Source organism: Rhinopithecus roxellana, chromosome 15, assembly GCF_007565055.1.
Source record: "Rhinopithecus roxellana isolate Shanxi Qingling chromosome 15, ASM756505v1, whole genome shotgun sequence".
Taxonomy (NCBI): domain Eukaryota; kingdom Metazoa; phylum Chordata; class Mammalia; order Primates; family Cercopithecidae; genus Rhinopithecus; species Rhinopithecus roxellana.
This window is the reverse complement of record NC_044563.1, coordinates 99,242,490-99,264,264: the sequence shown is the minus strand read 5'-3', so window position 1 is coordinate 99,264,264 and position 21,775 is coordinate 99,242,490. Positions and strand designations below refer to the sequence as shown.

The 21,775-nt window shown below is 36.1% G+C and overlaps 1 protein-coding gene across 2 annotated transcripts in view; it reads right to left on the bottom strand.

The window, feature by feature from the left end:
• Positions 1–21,775, bottom strand: part of CNTN5 (contactin 5) — an 834,919-nt gene that overhangs the window by 127,771 nt on the left and 685,373 nt on the right. For both annotated transcript variants that reach the window (XM_030918933.1, XM_010357543.1), the window contains one exon: positions 10,350–10,470. In XM_030918933.1, the coding sequence (XP_030774793.1) occupies positions 10,350–10,470 (121 nt within the window). The remainder of the gene's footprint in view (positions 1–10,349; positions 10,471–21,775) is intronic.

Sequence of the window (21,775 nt, the reverse complement as noted above, 5' to 3'; positions counted from 1 at the left end):
GGCATGCCAAAGCAGTCTAAGTGACAGTCACAGGAAACAGAATGCATTCAGAAAAAACAAAAATGTCTGATTTTAGATGTGTCTATACAAAGTATCTGAATAAATGGGATGATTTTTCCAAACAATTCAAACAAATGAACAGATACAATGTACTTCCAATATTTTGCCTAAAATGATGAGTTTAAGACCATCTTTTTTAACATTAAAGGCCATTTTGTTTTGTTTTCATGACACTTGGTATAATTTACAGATAAGTAGGCAAAAACAACAAATATCAAAGGGTTGAAAAAAATTAAAAATCAGAGAATAAGAAGAGATTATGCAGGAGGAAGTCTATCAGTGCTCAATTTCTTGGTGGCATTTTGTCCAGAAATCCTTCCTTTTTTTTTTTTTTTTTTTTTTTCATAAGTTCTGGAATACACGTGCAGAACGTGCAGGTTTGTTACACAGGTATACACATGCCATGGTGGTTTGCTGCACCCATCAACCTGTCATCTATATTAGATATTTTTCCTAATGCTATCCCTCCCCTAACCCCCCTCCACCCCACTAGCAGGCCCCAGTGTGTGATGTTGCCCTCCCTGTGTCCATATGCTCTCATTATTCCACTCCCACTTATGAGTGAGAACATGTGGTGTTTGGTTTTCTGTTCGTGTGTTAGTTTGCTGAGAATAATGGTTTCCAGCTTCATCCATGTGTCTGCAAAGGACATGAACTCATCCTTTTTTATGGCTGTATAGTATTCCATGGTGTATATATATGTGCCACATTTTATCAAGTCTATCATTGATGGGCATTTGGGTTGGTTCCAAGTTTTTGGTATTGTGAATAGTGCTGCAATAAACATACGTGTGCATGTGTCTTTATAGTAGAATGATTTATAATCCTTTGGGTATATACCCAGTAGTGGGATTGCTGGGTCAAATGGTACTTCTGGTTCTAGATCCTTGAGGAATTGCCACACTGTCTTCTACAATGGTTGAACTAATTTACACTCCCACCAACAATGTAAAAGCGTTCCTATTTCTCCATATCCTCTCCAGCATCTTTTGTTTGCTGACTTTTAAATGATCACCATTCTAACTGGCATGAGATGTTATGTCATAGTGGTTTTGATTTGCATTTCTTTATTGACTGGTGATGATGAGCTTTTTTTCATGTTTGTTGGTTGCATAAATGTCTTCTTTTGAGAAGTGTCCACATCCTTCACCCACTTTTTGATGGGTTGTTTTTTTCTTGTAAATTTCTTTAAGTTTCTTGTAGATTCTGGTATTAGCCCTTTGTCAGATGGATAGATTGCAAAAATTTTCTCCCATTCTGTAGGTTGCCTGTTCATTCTGATGATCGTTTCTTTTGCTTTGCGGAAGCTCTGTAGTTTAATTAGATCCCATTTGGGCATGGGCAAAGACTTTTTGACTGAAACACCAAAAGCAATGGCAATGAAGTTCTTCCTTTCTAGCAAAACCCACAGCACCTAGATAAGAAGTCCCACAAGATGTTCTGAGAAAGCAGTCAGTAGAATTTACTATTTTGGATGCATGGCAAGATATGGGCTGTCAGAGGAAGTTCAGACTTTTCAGTAAGGTTTGTGGTCATTTAGGCCAAGGTGTAACATAGAAAGTCATTACTAATACTATTGTCTCATGGTCATGTGGTCAAAGATTAGGTACTTTTAGAGGATTTGTGAATGAGACCTGTCCTTAGAGATGGTAATGAAAAAGTGCTGTATTTGCAAGGTAATGTAGAATATCTTCATTCTTTCTTGGGCTAGCAAATGAGGACAGATCCTTAAGTTTCAGTGAGTATACCATCTTGATAGCAATTCTCTGACTCCTAGGCAAAGTTTGTCACTCCATTCTCTTGTTTCTTAGAGTTCTCCTTTTTTCTTCCTCCTTTTTACCCTACTCTTTCTCTAACTCCTTGTCCTTTTTTTCTTTCCTTCCACAAACATGTATGAATATTTTTCAGAAACTATAATGTATCGGAAACTAATTGGTTCCAGGGGATATCATGATAAATGAAATTGAAACAATCTGGCAATTGACAGTGGAAGGCAGTATAGTAATTTAAAATGCTAGTCTGCCTGGAGTCTACTCACTATTCTTCTACTTGTTAGTGACATTCAAACGAATTCTTAAACCTCGCTGTGACTTTGTTTCCTTATCTACAAAATGGAAATAAAAATAGTACCTCTTTTATGTTGTTTTTATATGATATGCTAAAGTGAAATAATTATTATAATATGGAGCCTTTAGTGCAGTGCCTGACATATAGGAAGAACCTGATAAATGTTAGCTATGTTTATTATTAGTAATGGAGCTGATGGTCAGAGAGCAAAATGTGCTGTTCATACATGGGTAACAGCACATCTCACATTATGCTGTAAAAAGATGTTTCTCTCCCTAACATAAAGTTGTTCACGTTTAGCTAGATCATAGCACGATGCCTGCCATGTACTATGTGCTCTACAAATGTTTGATGAGTAAGTATTGAATGAATGAAGGGATAACAAGGTGAGCGTTAAATGACTTACACAAAGTTTCACAGCTAGTAAGAGCTTGTGGGGATGTGCCCCAGTCTGTCTGACTTAAAAACCAAGGATTTTCTTAAGATTCTGCACTACCTTTCACACATAATTGCTTGCATCTCTCCACCTACCATAATTTGGTTATTACACGCATCATTCCTCTGAACTTGCCCTTGCCAAGGCCATCATTTACTTCCAAGTTTCTTAATTCACTGGTATGTATTGGCTCGTATTTTACTTGGTTTTGACACTGTTGTCCATTTTCTCCTTCCTCTATTTGTCTTCTCTCTTTGTCCCTATGATTTATATTTACCTGGGTTTTCACATAGTAGCTCTTGGTCTCTGATAGCAACTTCACATCTACTTTGCAAATTCCTCCTCCTCTTCAATGTTGATGTTTCCCAGCATTCCATTCTAACATCTTCCCCTTGCTATTCTTCACAGACTCTTAGTTTTTTTTTTTTTTTTTTTTTTTGAGACAGTCTCACTCTGTTCCCAGGCTGGAAGGTAGTGATGCAATCTTGGCTCACTGCAAGCTCCCCCTCCTGGGTTCAAGAGATTCTACTGCCTCAGCCTACTGAGTAGCTGGGACTATAGGTGCGCACCACCGTGCCCAGATAATTTTTGTATTTTTAGTAAAGACGAGGCTTCCTCATGTTGGCCAGGCTGGTCTCGAACTCCTGACCTCAAGTGACCTGCCAGCCTTGCCTTCCAAAATGCTGGGAATACAGGTGTGAACCACTATGCCTGGCCTTCACAGACTCTTGAATTTAATTCACACTTGACTTTAAAATGTGAACAGTACTCAAATCTAGATGTCAAGGCCAATGTTTCTCTCCTGAGCTGCACAGCTACACAACTATTTGCTTACTGGATACTTCTCTCTAGAGAACCCTAAATGTTAGTCCTTTACTAGCAATCCACTTCTCTCCACATCTTCCTGATTATATAAACATGGTCAGGAATGTGATTGCATGATCATTCTCTATTAGGGGGACCACAAAATTTATCATCTAAACCAGGACAATTTTGAGGGTAAAAAGGCCTCATTAATAACTACTTTGGCACTCTAAGTATAACTTGGAGCTCTGTTAGTCTAACTACAGTATACAGTGTTCCTCTGATGGGTCACTCAATTAAACATTACAATTGGCAATCTTCTTTGCCTTCTCGTTCTCATTTTTCATAACAAGTGGACTGTCAAGTTCTGTAGATCCTGTCTCCTTCCTATCTTTTGAATATATACACACCCCTTCCTGTCTCTATTATTGCCTTTTATAAGACCTTTCTTATTTCTTGTCAAGATTACTGTTACTGTCTCATCTGCTTTATTAGCAAGCCACTAGTCACAGTGTCCTCTAAAATACTCTACATTTTCCTGAATGGTCTTTTTAAAGTGACATCTTATCCTGTCCCTTTCCTGCTATGATCCTTTGATGGATATGCATCACTTGTAGCATAAGAGTTAAACTCCTTCCCATAGTATCAGAAAGCATTTGTTCCAAACCTGTCCCACCATGTCTCCCTCTTGCACTCTAGAACTGTCCTGGCATGTAGTAAGCACTCACTGAACAGTGAATGAAATTGGATTTTAAAATATAAGCCCAGACACCAAGAATTTATCTCCACAAACTTACACAAATGTGAAGTGACTATATTTTTATATTAGGATGCATGTGTAAGAAACATAGGTTAAGTCTGTGGGACAAATTATAGTGAAATACAATTTCATCTTACAATTTATAAATCCAAATATGTATTATATAAAACTCAGTTGATTAGAACTTTTCTCACATTCGAAGAGTGAAGTCAGAATATTTGTTTCAAAATGGCAAAATACGGCCATCAAGAAACCTGAGAATGTCTCAGTCAGCTGACGGAAGTATCAGTGCCTAAAAGAGTCTGGCTTTTGGCAGGCATTCAGTATTTAGGGGAGTAAAATACAAGAGATTTAGTTTGTATCGGTTGGTTGCCTCTGTACAATGACAATTCACCTATTTGCTCATTTTATATTTGCAGATATATATGTACATGCATGCAAACTGCTTTAATCATTTTGGCCAGTCAGATCACTTCAGGTAACTATTATTTCAATGAGCCGAACTAAAGCTGGTGCAGAAAATCTGAACACCTGACTGACAAAAAATGTTACTTTTTTGTCAGTTGTTGAAGAGTTCCACAGGTTAGCAAGCCACCATATGAAAAGCATAAGAGAAAAGAAACTAAACTGCTTTTCAATGTCTAAAAGAAATTTTATAAGTGTCAATCACACTAATTAGAGAAAGTCTAAGATAGAAAAGTGATTAGTATAAGCTACTTAAATAATCCCATCCAATAATAGTGATAATAGTGATTGAATATTCCTACAATAGTGCAGAATATTCCAATAAGAGATAGCGTGAATAAAATTAGCTTTTCTTTAAGAGGAAGGACATTTTATAGCTGTGTTTTACAGTTTTCAAAAATACTGAAAAATAATTTTGTTAGCTGAATACATTTAATTCTCTATTATTTGCAAATGTATTTACTATTAATATTAACTAGGATTAAAAATTATACTGAAAACATTTGTCATTGTCTTTTTGACTCCAAATACCAGCATATTAGAAAAACAAGCTTTGCTTTTCCTAACTACTGGATTTTGTCCTTTTCACTGGAGACTCTTTTGAGTCCAAATCATTACTCAACCATCCGAAGGCTTATGCAATCTCCAAGCACAACAAGCTCTTACATATTAGATCAATGGTGGAAAAGGAAAACTATGCAACTTCTATGCTCCAAAGATGTTTGTGTTGAATATTTGTGTATTTTAACACTTGGAAACATTCAGAAGTGGCCATATGCTAAAAATAGACATTTACATCAATTTAGAATCTACATGGATCACAAGGGTAGTGCAGTGAGAAATGTGAAGATAGAGCACATTAATACTGCTTCAACTCTCAAATAAACTAACAATATATTAGAAACATGCTCAAGGTATTCGCTGAGCTTTATTTTCCCATTGCATTTGGGACAGTGACAGTACTTGCATCTTTTCCAAGGGCATAGGCAGAAAACTCTCAAACTTTCCTCTCTTGCTAGTAAGAATCACTAAAGATTTGCGCTTAGACAGAATTTAGATATACTTTATCAAAGGTCCCTAAATTAGTTTCTATCCAGGTAAAAACTGGTTTCTTCAGGTTACTTTCAACCATTTGAAACAAACAAACCAATCATACTTTACAACTAGCTAAAAGGTAAGTTAGTTTTGATGTTGGCTGGAATTAAATTATATAGTTTGGTAGCATTGTCTATCTTATGATGATAGAAGGCTTTGGCTGGAATTAAAATAGAAATATAAATTAGTGATAACATCAACACAATCAACAAAATCTTTCAAAATATGACTCATGGAGTAAAATAAAGATGTGTGTGTGTGTGTGTGTGTGTGTGTGTAAAGCTAATAAACTGCTGATGTAGGCTCTTATATCTAATTTTATAGATGAAAGAACTTTACTTTGTTGTGATTTGCCCCCTCTGTTTGCTAACATGCTTTTATTTCTGTAGATGAATAATATAATTTGTTAGGGCTAGCTTCCTGGGTGTGTGAGCTGTGCAGTTCAAGATCTGCAAACTTCCAAGTTCGGGGCCCAATGCTTAGATTAATGCCTTTCTGTCACTGTCTTGAAATTATTAATAATTTTCAACAAGGGGTCCTGTGTTTCCATTTGGCATTGTTCTTCATAGATTACATATCCAGCCTCATAGCTCTGCTTATGTTTTATCCTAATCTCTCACTATTTCCTCTGTGAGACTGAGAATGTACCCAGGTGAACTTCTGTGGTACATCTCACCCTAATTCCAAAGGCGCCTCACACTGGAGGACTAGTGGATGTAGAGCTGGCTGAGGGCTGAGACCTCAGCTTCCTCACCTCTCCACTCAGAGTGCCGACTTCAGTGCCTGACACAGAGCAGGTGCTGATTGAATAGGTGGGTGAACAAAGGAATAGCAAATTATAAGCAAATACCAGTAGACTTATTTTATTGACAACACGGTCAAAATTTTAATGATTTTAGTTTTGCAGTGAAAAGTGGCTGAGTTGGGAGAGAGTAAAGTTAGATATTCAAGGAAATAAATAATTATTGGAAATAATAAATGGAACTGAATTGATTGGGCAGATGAAGAAAGTTCAGTTGAAAGCCAGGTTGAAATCTGCTAGGAATAAGAAGTGATAGGGTGGGGTTCAAGGTGGATGGTTAAAAGCAGTTAGATGTCTCCCAACAAGTGACATCTTGAGGTTAATTCATTCGTTTCAAATTCAACTATTAACAAAGACACTTGGGATTCATCTTGTAAACTGTAATTCAGGAAATGAAAATCATTCAAGTTTGAGGAAAGGCTGCGTATTCAGAAGGACTCAAGAGATTATTGATTATTCTTTGACTATTCCCAGAGTTCCTTGACCTACTGTTTTGCATTAAGAAGCAGAGTAAAACGAATAGAGAAGTTGTATGAGAAAGTGAATTTTTATCACTTCTTCTGCCTCCGGGAAGAATAGAAAAATCATGCTGTCATTCCTAGTTACCCTAGCTTAGATAAGCACATCTTATTCTTTAAACAGTTTTCTACTCTTATAATTACCTTGGAAAACATATTTCTAACATTAATTTCTGAAAAATAAAATAACAAAAAAATATTCCTTTCTCCAGAGTCTTTTACTTTGTGTTTGATCACTTCTGATACTATCTGGGAATACTGGTTCTTAACAACTTGTATATCCTCCTCAGTGAGATTCTCTCTTACATATCTACCTCCCTTTCCCTAATAGCATGATCGAGTTCTACTCATCTTTAAAAAGGTTCCCTATAGCGGTATTTAGTCTTGCTTTATCTATTATTATAGCACACTTAAGTAACTAAAATGGTGCACAGATGTCCAGGTGTGGCTTTGATTTCCTTTTATATTTCAGCAAAATAATGTTTTCAAACATAATCATTCTGTTATGGTTTTCCAGATTATGTCTGGTGCTGTGATAATGCTGGTTCACTGAATATTAAATTTGGGAGAGCAAGTGACTTTATACTTCAGCTAACTATTTATGAAAAAAGCAATCTTTGGAGAAAGGTGATCGTGGTGGAATAGAGGTGAAAAATAGCACTGGCGTTCACAAGCAAAATGAGGCAAAAGTGCAAACAAGCAGTTGAGGAAAAAATAGTCCATAAAGTAGTGAATGGGGAGAGTATCAGGAAACATTACTACTCAGAAACACTCAGATTCTGAACAGGCAATGATGAGGCCATGTGGCTACACACCTGTGTTCCAATTTAGTGTTCATGTGGGGCAAGGTTGAAGAATTGCAGGATTTGGTAAAAATGTACAAAAGAATTTTATAGACTATCTCTCATGGGAAGGAAGACAATAAAAAAGTTGCTCCCATCCATCAGAGAACATATTCTTTTTTCCCTTAAATTTCCACTGAAATAGAATAATAAGAACATAATCCTTGCTACGCAAGCATGTTCCTTGTGATGAAGACATTGAGCAAAGTGAACTGCTCAGCCAATCTACTTTTAGTATTCTACTAAAAGATGAATGGGGAAATTGTTTTTACTATCCCCATCTTTCTGTGACACATATTTGAATAATTGTGCTTTAAGTATTCTGCTGCCAGAATTGTAGCCATCATCAGAAAAGCTCCATCTAGAATGCTCAGCTTCGGTCCTGTGGCATATACTATTAGAATACCATGAGTTTACAGACCAACAAATAGAGGAGTGTGAGAAGGGAGACTGGCAGAGTAAAACTATTTTGAATTTTATTTCACAAGCCAACATTAAAAACAGCAATATTCAAACATCAAAGCTTGTTGAATTACCAGGAGCTGTAAACTTACACAATTTTTTTAAAGAGAACCAGAACTCTTAGTTCAGTGTTTAAATCTGTCTAAGACTCACCAGGAAGAAATGGCAAGATATTTTTACTAATTTTAGAAAAGTAATGCAAATATATAATGGAAAAATGGTGACGTGATGAAACTCACTTCAAGTGAAAGCTTGAGCTGAATGTTACATGAATATTCAGACAAAAGGAACCTGTTTGAAATTGCTATTGGGTAAAATCCCAAAATTTATGCATTTTATCATCTCCTAGGCATAAAGCCAAAGGCTAAAAGAGCAGTACATGAAAGCTGAACTTGAATTATATTCTAAACCCTGTTGAGTTTAATTTTACTTACAAAGCAGATTGTTAGTTTGCCACTTAAATTTGCCTCCTATAGTCCAGTAAAAATACCTGGTTTCTTATCAGTCTCTAAATTGTGATATTCATTTGGAAAGCTCCAATTTTAAGAGCCTCATTCTAAATTACTAGGCAAGTGCACACAATAAATATACATAATCTAAAACAGATCATAGCAAGAGGAGAAAGCAATTTTCTGTGAATTTGACTGAGTGTAGGGTTTGCAGTTCCGTGAGCCTTGTAACTTCAGAAGGCACAAAGAGAACTTTTTAGCTAAATGGAATAGAATGTATTGAAAGGATGAATACTTTTAAAAAGTAAGGTAACACAGATATACATTCTAGATATACATTTGAACAAAAGATCAAGTAGCCTTCTGAACAGAAACACACAAAACATGAACAAATTACCAATCACCCAGATAACACACTTCTTTAAAAACATTTTACTTGAACCAATGATGAATGCACTACCAAAATCCATATACATTTGGTGATATATATAACTAAAACATAGAGATGATGAAGCTCACTCTATGCCTTATGTTAACTGTTTAAGATTTTTAATATTTAAATTGTAAGAGTTCAGATGAATAAAAGACCAGTTAATCTAAAATATAATTTCTTGCTATAGATATAATTTTTTATCTGTACAGACCATACAAGGGATCTAAGCATGCAATACTCATACTACTCAAGATATAATTGTGTAAGATGAAAAATGAAGAGGCACCTGGTGGGATTCTGGTAATGTTCTAGTTTTTGAATGATAGTTATATGGTGTGTTTACTTTGTCATTGTTCATTAAGTTATACATCTGTATGCTTATGATTGGTGAAAATGTAGAAATATTGTACTTCAAAAAAAGCAAAAAGAAAACGAAAGAAGGAAGGAGGAAAGGAAGGAAAGAGGGACAGAAGAAAGAAGGAAAGAAGGAAGGAAATGCATGCTATGATCTCTATTTCCCATACTGTGGAATACTGTGCTTAAGGAAAGGGGTGCTCTAGTCATTTGCTTAAGATGTAGCTTCCTAGGATTGCAGAGTTTGGTGTCCTGTTTGATAATTGGAAACCATTTAACTGTCATTTCTGCACAGAGAGGTTGTATGTTGACATTTTCAGACTTTAAAAAAATCCTTGTCACTTAACCATTGCAAATGTCACCATCTTATACATGCAGTTTTTCTGTATTTGGAAGTCCAACTTAGAAGTAGTGGAAGAAAAAAATGCCTGGGGCTTCCACTAGCTTTTCATTTGAAAAACATATATACACACAAACAAATTTTATCTCTGTAGTCCAAGTGACTTAGTAGCTCAACTGTTTAGATTATCTCCTTGGCATTAGGTTAGTTAAACACTTAGTGACAACTTACTACTAAAGGTATTTTGGACTCTGAAGTTAGTTCGGTGGTTTTCGTCTGTTACTAAGGAGCAGTTTTCCATATAATTTTTTCAAAGGCAAAAGGTTAAGCAAAAATAACATATATTGTAAAATTGAAAGTAAAATGCACAGTACTGATGTGCTCAAAGTCCATGCATTTAAATTCCTTTGTATGATAATTTATGGTGATCATGTCTTCAGACTGCACTATTAGCATACTCACCCCTAACAAGAAGTTCTGCCTCATCTGACACACTGTCTGCTGTGGTCTGTACCCTGCAGCCATATCTCCCAGCATGCATCAGAAGGATGTTCCTGATCATTAAATCTGCAGAGGATGCTTGCTGAAAGAGGGATGAAGTGCCAGTTTAAAATGTTGCACATCTGCCTAGTTCAAGGTGGTTTAAGGGGGAACTTTGCATATTCAGTAAAAGGACCCATTTTTGGCCTTATAGTTTATCTAACAACAATTCAGAAATCAAACATGCCCTTTTTTAAGGAACACATAGAAGTTTTGTTTTTAACAATTGCTAATAAAGGGGTTGAACATTTAATATTGCACATAATGATTTAGCAGCTAAGATATTTAAAAATATTTAAGTATGTACAAACTCGTATCTTTAAAAGTATTGGAGAAATAATCACTGAGCAGAAATGTTGCTTTGCTATTCAGAGACAGGTGTATTTTGTGGCAAGAAAATCGTATTGAAAGGAACAGCAACTTGTGGGAAATGAATTATGAAAAGATAGCCATCAAAATATTATCTCATGTGACTTTATTGAATGGCTCTTTTCCTAAGAACACTGTAGGCAACAGAATGAGTACGTGCTCAGTTGAAAGACTGCTGGTCCCAAAGCCATGTGTCTTTACTTAACAAAGATGTATTCCTCTCATAACCACCACCATCAGGGAGCAGGGTCAGCCTGAATCTTTGTTAATCAGTGCAGTTACAGAACACAAAGGAAGCTCCAATTACCTGATTCTTGTTGGGGGCAAGACGATTAGAACATATTTGAAGGAAAACCTGCAGTTAGGGAGATCAATGAGTACCAGGGAGGATATCTTTGAGATGTTTTATGGGATAGGTGATGTTCCTATACTTTAAAATGTCTGGTACAAACCTTCCATTACTTAATGTTGTCTTTAATTTACTCTATTGGAAAGAAAGATTTCCTTTATCGTGATCATGTAAAGATCTGGTTGATATTTACAATAAATCAGGAGGTTTTTATTTTTCAGATAATGACATAGCAAAACTCCAATATTCCCTTCAGTTTCCATTTTGCAATCTAATGACGATCGGAATAAGATAAGATGCATGCTGCTTGAAATGACATCATCAAAGAACTCAAAAATTTTCTCTCACAATAATAGAGCACATGAAATACTATGTAATGAAAATCGTACAGAGGCATCCCAGATTACAGACCTTTAAAAAGTGATGTTTGTTCTCAGTAGGCAATATCCTGATAATTATTTAAGAATTCAGTTGTTCGCCTTTATTTTGAGATAGACCAATGGGTTTTATGAAAACCATAAAAACTAGACAAATTTCCAGATATCTTTTGAATTTTCTTTTCTTCTTAGCATTCACAGAAAGGGTGCACAGTCATTGTAAACTTTTTATCACTCAAATCATAAATATTTATTTCAGTGAATCACTACACTATATACTGTGTTTTAGACCATTTCCTTCTGCTATTTAATTTCTGTTTTGTTTTGCTTTTTGCCTTCCTGTTATAGTCTGAACTTCTGAGGGTACTGAAGTTTTCTCTCATGAAATAATTGTTAAGACATGGTCTGGTTTAGACATTTACAAGGAAATGCTTCATAGCGAGAATGCATTAAAATGTCATAAGAATTATTTCAAGGAATGTGATATTTGTCCAGTAAATGTCCTATACTGCTAATGTCTTTGGGATAAATTGCTACTTTTAAATCCTAACTGAATTCATTTTCTCTTCTTCACTAGACTAAGTGCTTATTTCTCTCAAATCAGAAAAAGCAACTTTAAAACCTCTGATTTTTTTTTAATTGGGAAATAAAAGCAAACTCTAAATGTTAATAAACCACAATTTAGTTTCAAATCAATATAATTTAATACTATAATAATAAGCTTTTTAATATTTGCCACTGTGGGTAAGATGGGCCCACTTTAGCTTCTTTCTCTCTGGATTTTTTAGGTCTTTTAATGGGGTACACAATTAATCAGGAATTGCTGTGAACACCATGGGCCCAGAATAGGTCCTATGTCTAAAGGTAAATCTAAGGTGAGGCCTCAGAAAATCAGGGAGGATTTGATTTTTTTTTTTCCCCCCTAGAAATAACACTGTCGGAAAGATAATGCCTTTTGTTGTTGATGTTGTTGTGTTGCATTTTTTTTTATTTGCTTGCTTGTTTTTTTAATATCACAAATCATACTGGTGGCAGTTTAACAGCAGAAAAGTACTGATTATAAGTGATTTTTCAGGCTCACATTTTTGAAAAATGTCATAAAATCACATTCCTGTAATTAATAACTGATAGTCTCATTTTCCAGACTTTTGTCTTCCCAAATAATTTATTTATTTATATCCTGGACAAAATTTCTCAAACCTCTTTCTTTCCATGGAATTACAGTGAAAAAAAGTTTAATGGAATAAAGAAGAGATGTCATTAAAATCACATAAATGTCCAAGGAATTCAGGAGAGCGAGATATAGATGATCTTTTCTGTGTTGTCCTTTACTTGGTTCTTGCAATTAATAGTGCGCAGTGCTCTAGAAACTGGCCAAAGCTCCATCACCATCTATCAGAAGTAAATAGTCTACAGCCTGTGGCATATCTGTCAATATCAAGACCATTTGAGGAGTTAAAATCATCTCATTTTGGGCCCAATTCTTCTCTTTTAGATTATATCTGCATCATATTTTTAACATCCTAAACAGGAAAGATTAAAAGTTAAAATGAATGGGACTGTGAACACTAAACCTAAATTACCCTTTCAGTAGATTTACTGATCTTTCAAGAGAAGTAATGAGAGGAATTCATGTGGGAGCCCATTATACTAAATCTCAGCTCACAGTATGCAGTTCCTGAGACAGAACCTCCACAATTTAGTGTACTTTTAATGAAATGGTTACTTAAAGCAGATGCTTGCTTTCTTAAACTTAAACCTCATTTTCACTTTTTATCTCTTAGGAATTACTCTCTCTTTTCTTGCTTTCTCTGACACGTGCTTTATTTTCTGTCATTTTTTTGTTCTGCTTCATTGACCTTATGAACAAATGGTGCTACTTGTTGCTTCGAATGAATTTTGAGACCACTAGTGCTTAACACAGTGCTCCGAAACCTTGCATAGTACCTGCCACGTAGTGGGAGCTTAACACATATTTGTTGAATGAATAAATAAATGAAGGCTTTTTAAGAAACAGGATGTATATTCACTCTCTGTGAGAGCAGCAACATGGCTATGTCATTTACATGTCTTGGTCACATAGTTTCATTAGAGCAACTGCTAGATTACTGTGACATTTATTAGTGACTGAAATAAAACCGGAAAATGCTGTCTTTCCACCCAAGTCCAATTCTTAGTTCTCATTTTGACTAAGTGTCCTGCTCATCCAACATACGACTGCCAATTATATTCCTAAATAATGAAAGCTAATTTAGCATTGCTGTTCAAAGTGTCTGCTGGCTCTTGTTGCCTTTAGAATATAGTGCAAACTTATTGTGACATAGCTCTTTAGAGCATGATTCTACCCCCTGCAACTTAATCCTGTCATTCTCCAACATCAACCTCACACTTGCCTAGACATAGGCATACTTCCCATAGCCTGTTTGCATAGCTTTTTTGTTCTGTTGCAGGTGCTGTTTCTTTTTTCTTTTCCTGGAAAGATTCTTTTAGACACAGCTTAGAGGTTTTTCTGGACTCTCTCTCCCTAGGCTTCCTTAGCTTCGCCTGTTTATGCTCCAGTGTCACTTTGCTCATGTCTCTGAACTAACACTTGCCATTTCTGAACATCTCCCCCAAGGTCCACGCTGGGCATTCCCAGAGCCGAGCTAGCACTAGTGCAGCCAAGGATCATTAAGCAAGCTGATGAATGCATGAAGGCTTGCTTCCTTTCCTGTGTATGGCTGACAATACCTCTGGCCCTCCTGCCCCTTTTCCTCTCTAATAAGTTAGGAAAATAGAGAAAGACTATGGAGAAAGACAGTGGAAAAAAACACCTCAAAAGTATATATGGGTTCTAGTATGACAGAATTGTGTGAATCCCTGCTCCACCACTTATTAGATATTCACCTTGGGAAAATTACTCTATTGCTCAGAGCTTCTCTCAGAGTTTCAGTGTGATAATGTGAGTAAAGCCCATAGCAGTGTGTCTGGCATATAATAAGTGTCTGATAAAATTTATCTGTTGAAGGGCACTATAAATGCACTCTTAGCCAAGAGGAAGGTTTTTAAATTGATATTAACTCCCTTAGCAAACTGGATATCAATATTTTCCATAGCTAGAGTAAGCTTTTTGATAAATACCTAGCTTTATTTTAGATATAAATATTCCTCACGTTCTTTCTCTCTTACTGTAAAAAAGCATTAAACTCAGAAAATGAAGACCTCAATTCCAGCCTTGGTTTAGAAACTTGCTGGCCCTGGGACTCTGGTTAAGTCACCTTATTGGGATAATAACACCTTCACTGTCTCTCTCATAACATATTGGTGTTTGGGAGTGGGGGGGGGGGGGGAAATGTACATACATGAACTAGTAGGAAGTTCTTCAAAAGCATAAATACTCTTAAAGCATTTTTTCCCAAAGGTGATAGCAGAATGCTGCAAGCACAGTGAGAAGCTGAGAATGTATGGGGAAGAAACCAATTGATCAACAAAGTAACTTAATGTGGTGTCCTTGTAAATAGTGAACTTGTGCTGAATGACCTACTCAGAAGGCTGCTGGGTATGGCAGTTTCTGTTCTTTCATTTAGGGTTTATTTAAGTGTCTCAAGGGGTTCATCACAAGGCATCTCTAGCATCCTTAGCCTCCAACAAACCTATCCATCAACCATTCTTCTCTGTAAGGCAAAGTGATATGGCATATCAAGTCTATGAGATTTAGTTTTCTAAATCTTATCTGGCATAAAAAACTGGGTATCAGCCATGAAACGGAGATTTTTATATAGGTTTAATGTTCATTGACATAAAACCTTAGAGGTAAAAGATTTTCCTAGTAACAGTATTTCTTTTTCCAAGAAGATAATTTTTTTTTTTTAAATTGAGATGGAGTCTTGCCCTGTCCCCCAGGCTGAAGTGCAGTGGCACGATCTCGGCTCACTGCAAGCTCTGCCTCCCAGGTTCACACCATTCTCCTACCTCAGCCTCCCGTGTAGCTGGGACTACAGGTGCCTGCCACCATGCCCGACTTTGTGTGTGTGTGTGTGTGTGTGTGTGTGTGTGTGTGTGTGTGTGTTTAGTAGAGACAGGGTTTCACCGTGTTAACCAGTATGGTCTCGATCTCCCGACCTCGTGATCTACCTACCTCGGCCTCCCAAAGTGCTGGGATTACAGGCGTGAGCTACCGCGCCTGGCTGATAATTTGTTTAAAGTACCCTAGTATGATAAGGAAATAATACACAGACATTCTTTTTCTTTTTATAGTTTTTCCTTTACTACTCATAGAATAGGGTTTAAAGATGATACTGGTTTTAATATTGTTTTTAGAAAATAGATGGTATTTACCTTATGTGCTTAAATAATTGAACATGTTATCAGAAGTAAAACTATGAATCATTACTAGTGAAGAAGACAGTCAAAATAACATGTGATAAAATAATATCTGACAAATTAGATCTCATAACATACATATATTATGTGCATTATAATGAAGTATTAAACATAGCCAACGCATTGAAGACTCAAAATGAGTAAATAAGGCTCTAACATCCCAAGATTGGGATCTTGATATTTAATTTTCAATCCATATTCTAATAATTTAAGTCCTAAGAAACATGCAGAAACAGTTCTACTTGTTGACATAGATTAAAGAGGAGAAACAATTGTTTTCCCTAGTGGCAAGGTAAATGGGAAGTTCTTTATCTGACATTAACCCAAGTGAGTAATGCAAAAGGGCTGGTAAAATTTCTGTATTAATCTAGTGCTTGTAAGTAAAGAGAGGGCTGAAATAGATAAGGTCACATAATTTATCAATCTCATGTTTTCCTGTGCTGACTTGTAGTTCCATTCAATCTGTTGGCAAAAGTTTGTGTTACCTGCCTATGAGACTGTTTAACTCATCTCTCTTTATTGTGTATTCAGTATATTACTAATTACAAAAGGTATTCATTTCTGCTGTGCTAAGATATGTGGATGCAGGCATAGAATCTGCACTCAAGGAGTCTCCTGTCTAATCCAGCTTCAACAGAAGAAACACTGGCAGGGAGTGTGCACCAGCTTTCCTCATACGTGCATCTGAGCTTTGAAGAGATGTGGGGGGAGATGGATCTGTTATTTGATAGCACGATACTCAGGCTGAGTCCAGAGAAAAGTATGTTCTCTTTTTGTGTGCCTTGCATAGTTTTAGTAATCATTGTATGAGCACTGACTCCTAAACTTGTATTTTTAATAGTAGCTTTCAAATGAGGTCTTTATATCCTCTTTGTGATCACCTCTCTGTCTCTCATGCTTATCCATCTGCTATGCCACTGCTAAGTTAACCCTTTAAAACTGATTTTATTCACAACCTCAAAAATCATCACTGGTTCCCTATTGCCTACAAGATGATCCACCTTCTTAATCTTGCATATGAAACTAGACTCAACCTATCATGTCTTTCACTATGGTGGAAAATGTACTCTCTGAACCTTCAAGTAGTTCCCCAGTGATCCACCAAAATCTACAAATTATATCTCATATGTTAAGACCTTGTTCAAGTCTTATCTCTTTCAGAAAGGTTTCACAGACCACCAGGACTGGCTACGTAATCCGTGGGCCCCTGTGCATAAGAAAATGCAGGATTCTTTATTTAAGAATTAAGACTTCAAAACGGCAACAGTCAAGCACCATACCAAGTATGAGACCCTTCTCAATGTGGAGCCCAATGGGTTGCATGCCCATGAGTTCCATCCTGCTCACCACTCCAATACACATTGATATCATCTCTGGTCTTCTGAAACATTAGCCCATTCTAGGAAACATTGCTCGTTGAGACAAATATTGAGGAGCTGGCATGCATCTCTTTGTAAATTATAAAACACTTATCCTTTCCCACTTTAATGTTTATACTTTCTCTTTTATGCTTTATTGACTTGAAGTCTTTTTCTCAGTGTATGCTGATATATAAATACAGAAATAGAATACGTCTTCTTAAGGCTTGTGTTAGAAACTACAGTGATATATGTTATATTTTATAATGAATGTTTGGTGTAAGTCTATCCAGGCATTGGTATATTTATGTGTTATTTTCTCCAAATATTCTTTCTACTTTTTTCTTGGACCTCCAATGCAAACACAAAGCTCACTGATGCATATCATTAGATTAAACCTGTTCACTTTATACTGGTTTGTTAATGACAAAGGAAAGAGGACAGTATCGCAGTTGAAAGAATGGAAGTGAGGACTCCTCTAAACTTTACAGTCCTAGAGCTAGAAGGGACCATGTTGGGACTCTCAACCTCACTTTTAAATTGGCAGTTTTGTAAGTATGATGGCAAATCAGTTTAAGAGAATTCTAGGCAGGAGTAGTATTTAAACTCACATCATTAAAGTTATGAGAAATTCCTCTCTAGTGTTTGTATGATGGATCAACTTTCTCTTGGAATCTCCTCAGTAATGACATCTTCTAAGCTGAATAACACCTGGTCCATAGGTTGGCTCAATGAGGCAGTGCTGGTAGGTAAGAAGATTTTAGCAATCGTGACAGACAATGAACATTTTTGCTTGCAGTGAATTATCCCACTGTCTAGTAATAGAATAATCTTACTATCTTTCACTAGGTCAATGCTCCATAAAATACTCTCATTGAAGTTACACGAAGGTGATAGAACTAGGCAGAAAAAAATTTTACATTTATTCATTAGCTTGTGCTCTGTAAATAGCTAGTAATGACATGACCACCAGGAAAGGTCTAGAATTATAACATTCTACAGTAGCTATACATTTTATGGATGTGTATAGCACATGCACAATTATGTAATTATTTAACCAGGACTTGGTAGAATATCATTTTGTCTAGACAGAAAATCACAAATATGTGACACCTTTGCAACTATGTTCTTCTTGATCATACCAAGCATGGCTTTACTGTGACCCAACCAGTGACTTTTATGCCCAACCACGGTGACTGGCATAAAAGTCACTGTGTTAAAAGGAGCTGGCATAAAATATACTATCATTTTTTATCATACTTGATCTACACATGCTACAAGATAAAGAGAGAAGATAAATTATGGCTTTCAGAAACTGATGACACAATGTTAGAGGTAACAACCAACTATAATGCAATGTGTTTTGTTAACATAGGTAATAGTACAAAAAGCCACTGCAGAAAAAATAATGATTTTTGTGTGGAAAGATAAATAAATTATGTAGCCTAACCAATGTCCATAACAGTTGAGAAAATGGGGCTGAAGAGTTTAGGTAACTTGTCCATGGGCAAGCTAAATGTGGAGGCAGGAGTAAAACTTTGGGCATCTAATTTTTGATCAGGTATTCCTTCTATTCTACTGTGCCATCTGGGAAACCACTCCTTGTTTTGCTTGAACCTATAGGTAATTTCATTCACTAGCCCTATTTAATTCAAATTTGGCAAGTGTAGTAATACAAAATGGCTTCACTGAGTAGTAATGGCCATAAAACTATTATCAGAAATTATTTCAATAAACCACAGGATTATTTGAAAAACTCATGCTTTTATGACTGCTTTTCATCAACTGCATCTAGGCATAAAATGCTGCATAGCCCTATGAAATGTCAGTATCACCTTTCCGATAACACCCAAGACCCATTTAATTCATTTGCTCATGCCATCATTTACTTTTATTGTGACACTTATCTAGTATTAAGAAAATTTTCAATATGTGACCCACAACTGACGTGTCCTCAGTTAGTCATGTGTAATTTATAGTAACACAGCTTTAGTGGAAAAATAATTGGCCAAATTTTACTTCCTAACTGCATAATTCAGATGAATTGATATTTTACTGATAAATTGATTTTTCTAATTTGGAGATTGTTTTGTCATATTTCCAATTTATCTTTTAAGCTTAATATTATTCTGTTACACTGGCTTCCAGGATAAATTACATTTTGTTCTGCTGCTATTTTTACATTGCAGAATAGTCAGTGTCTTCACACAAATTTGGTCTCTTCCTGGCTGTGTGGAAGAATACTCAGATACCTACCTGTAGGTTTTCTAACTCCTCCTTGAAATAAGCAGAGCCCAGCCACAGAGAATATGAGTAGCTCCATCTCACTCATCAGTTAAAATTAGTATTGACCTGGTATTGTGAAAAATCCAAAGTCTTGGGATTGTAGTAGACCGCTCTGTGTTTCATTGATTTTTGTATGGAACTCTAAGAATTAGCATGGAATGACGCCAGTTTGTTTGTGTACCTCCTTTGTGGTTTGTTCTCATAGATAAAAGCAATTTATTTTTCACCTTCGATCTCTGGTCTCATGGGGGGGGAGACTGATGCTGATGCTAAGTCCCATAAAACTAGAAGAGCTCTACCTGTTTATTCTATTTCCATTTCTTTCCTCCTCTCATTGATTAATGACCAATTTGCATATTATTTTGCCTATTATTCCTTCCAGGGCATTGATCTGCCCCTACCCTATAATCCACAACCTCTCTCTAGAGTACAATACCTTCTAATAATTGGATTCGAACGTCAATGTTCCATATGAATTACATTTAATATCTCCAGCTTCTCTTCATTTCTGCTTGCTGATACTTGTTCTTTCCTAATACTTACTCTTTCCCCTTTCCAGCATTGTGACTAAGTATTGCACTATGGTATATTTAAAATTTATCTCAAGAACCAATGGTGAGATGTACTCTGTTTTATTATGGCTGAACATGACACTATTGCATAATGAATCATTCACAGTCTGTTTTACACTGCATTAGTTGCTGTGTTTTATGGTAACACTACTTGTACGCAGTGTTGTACAAAGAATCTGTTAGGCCTAGGATTTAACTACTTGTTCACGGTGGTAGATTAAGAATGCCCACATATGTTTTGCCATTTGACTTACTGGGAGGTATACTCTAATTTCCTACTCCTTGAATCTAGACTAGCCTTGGTAACTTTTTATGCCAATGCCATATGGCAAAAGTAGGTACTGAAAATCCTGTGGCTGGATCATAAGAAGGCTTATAACTTCTTTCTAAGCCCATGGGACATCTATTCTGGGGAATGTAAGAAAAATTGTACTACATTCAGGCTGTCATGTTGTGAAAAAGGCCAAGCTAGCTAGATGGGAGATTACATAGATAAGGAGAGAAGGCCAGACATTTCCAGTTATTTTAACCATTCTAGCCCAGCTACACTTGTGAGTAACAAAATTACACTGGGGATTCTAGACTTGGCAGAAGTAACATGGAGAAGGTATGGGGAATCTATCCAATATCCGGAACTGAGACTCCTGGCTTATAGCCCCCACGCCCAGCCATCTCCAGCCATTTGGCTATACCAGCTGAAGGCTCAAGCCATCCTTGCAGTTATCTGACTTATTTACTTGTCCACAAAATGGAGAGCAGAGTAAAATGGTTGTAGTTTTATACCACTAGATTTTGGAGTACTTGTACAGCAGAGAATAACCATAAAATAATATGGTACCTATAAGTGGGGTACTGCTGTTAACTAAAGCCAAAACACTTGACATTGGCTTTGGGGTTAGGTGTGCAAAGTTTGGAAGGGTCATGATGAGACTACTAGTGAAAGCTGGAAGGGCCTCAGGGAGACTGTTGATTGGGGACTGAAGGATAGTGAGGACATTGGTATTCATGGTTCAAGAAATGGTGACCTTCCATGTAGTGTTAGAAAGTTTGGCAACATTATCACCTGTCATGTGGGCAACACATTATTCATCATGGATGAACTTTGGGTTTGTGTAAGGAGATTTTCAGGAAGAAGACTGATGGTGCCAAGTGGTTTAACTGTGTATTTAGGGAGATGAATTGTATAGAGAGAATTACTCATTTTCCAAGCAGAATTGTAGCAGTGGAAAGAAGGCCTAGCATGACTAGCTCCATTTTGCTCCTAATGCCCCTACCCTACAGGGATATATTTTAGGCTGCTTGTCCCATGGAAATACACAGTTTGCTATGGAATAAGCATATTGACAGACATTTTAAAAGAAAAAAATGAACAAAAATGGTACAAGAACTTTTATACCTTTTTTTTTTTTACAAAACTTAATATTATTAATGAAATAATTATTTTTTATCAGCATTTCTAAAGAGTATTTTCCAGTAAATTAATATTTGGATCTTTCAAATATTTTCTCAGTTTAAGTTTATGAGATACATATTTGTCATCTTTATTGGCAATAGTAGTAAATATTTTAATAAGCATAGTTTTCAACAAGTAGCTGTATTATTTCATCTATGTGCTTTATGACCAAATACTGAGTATTCTTTTGCCAAGCTTACTTTGAAAGTTCCTAATGCTTAG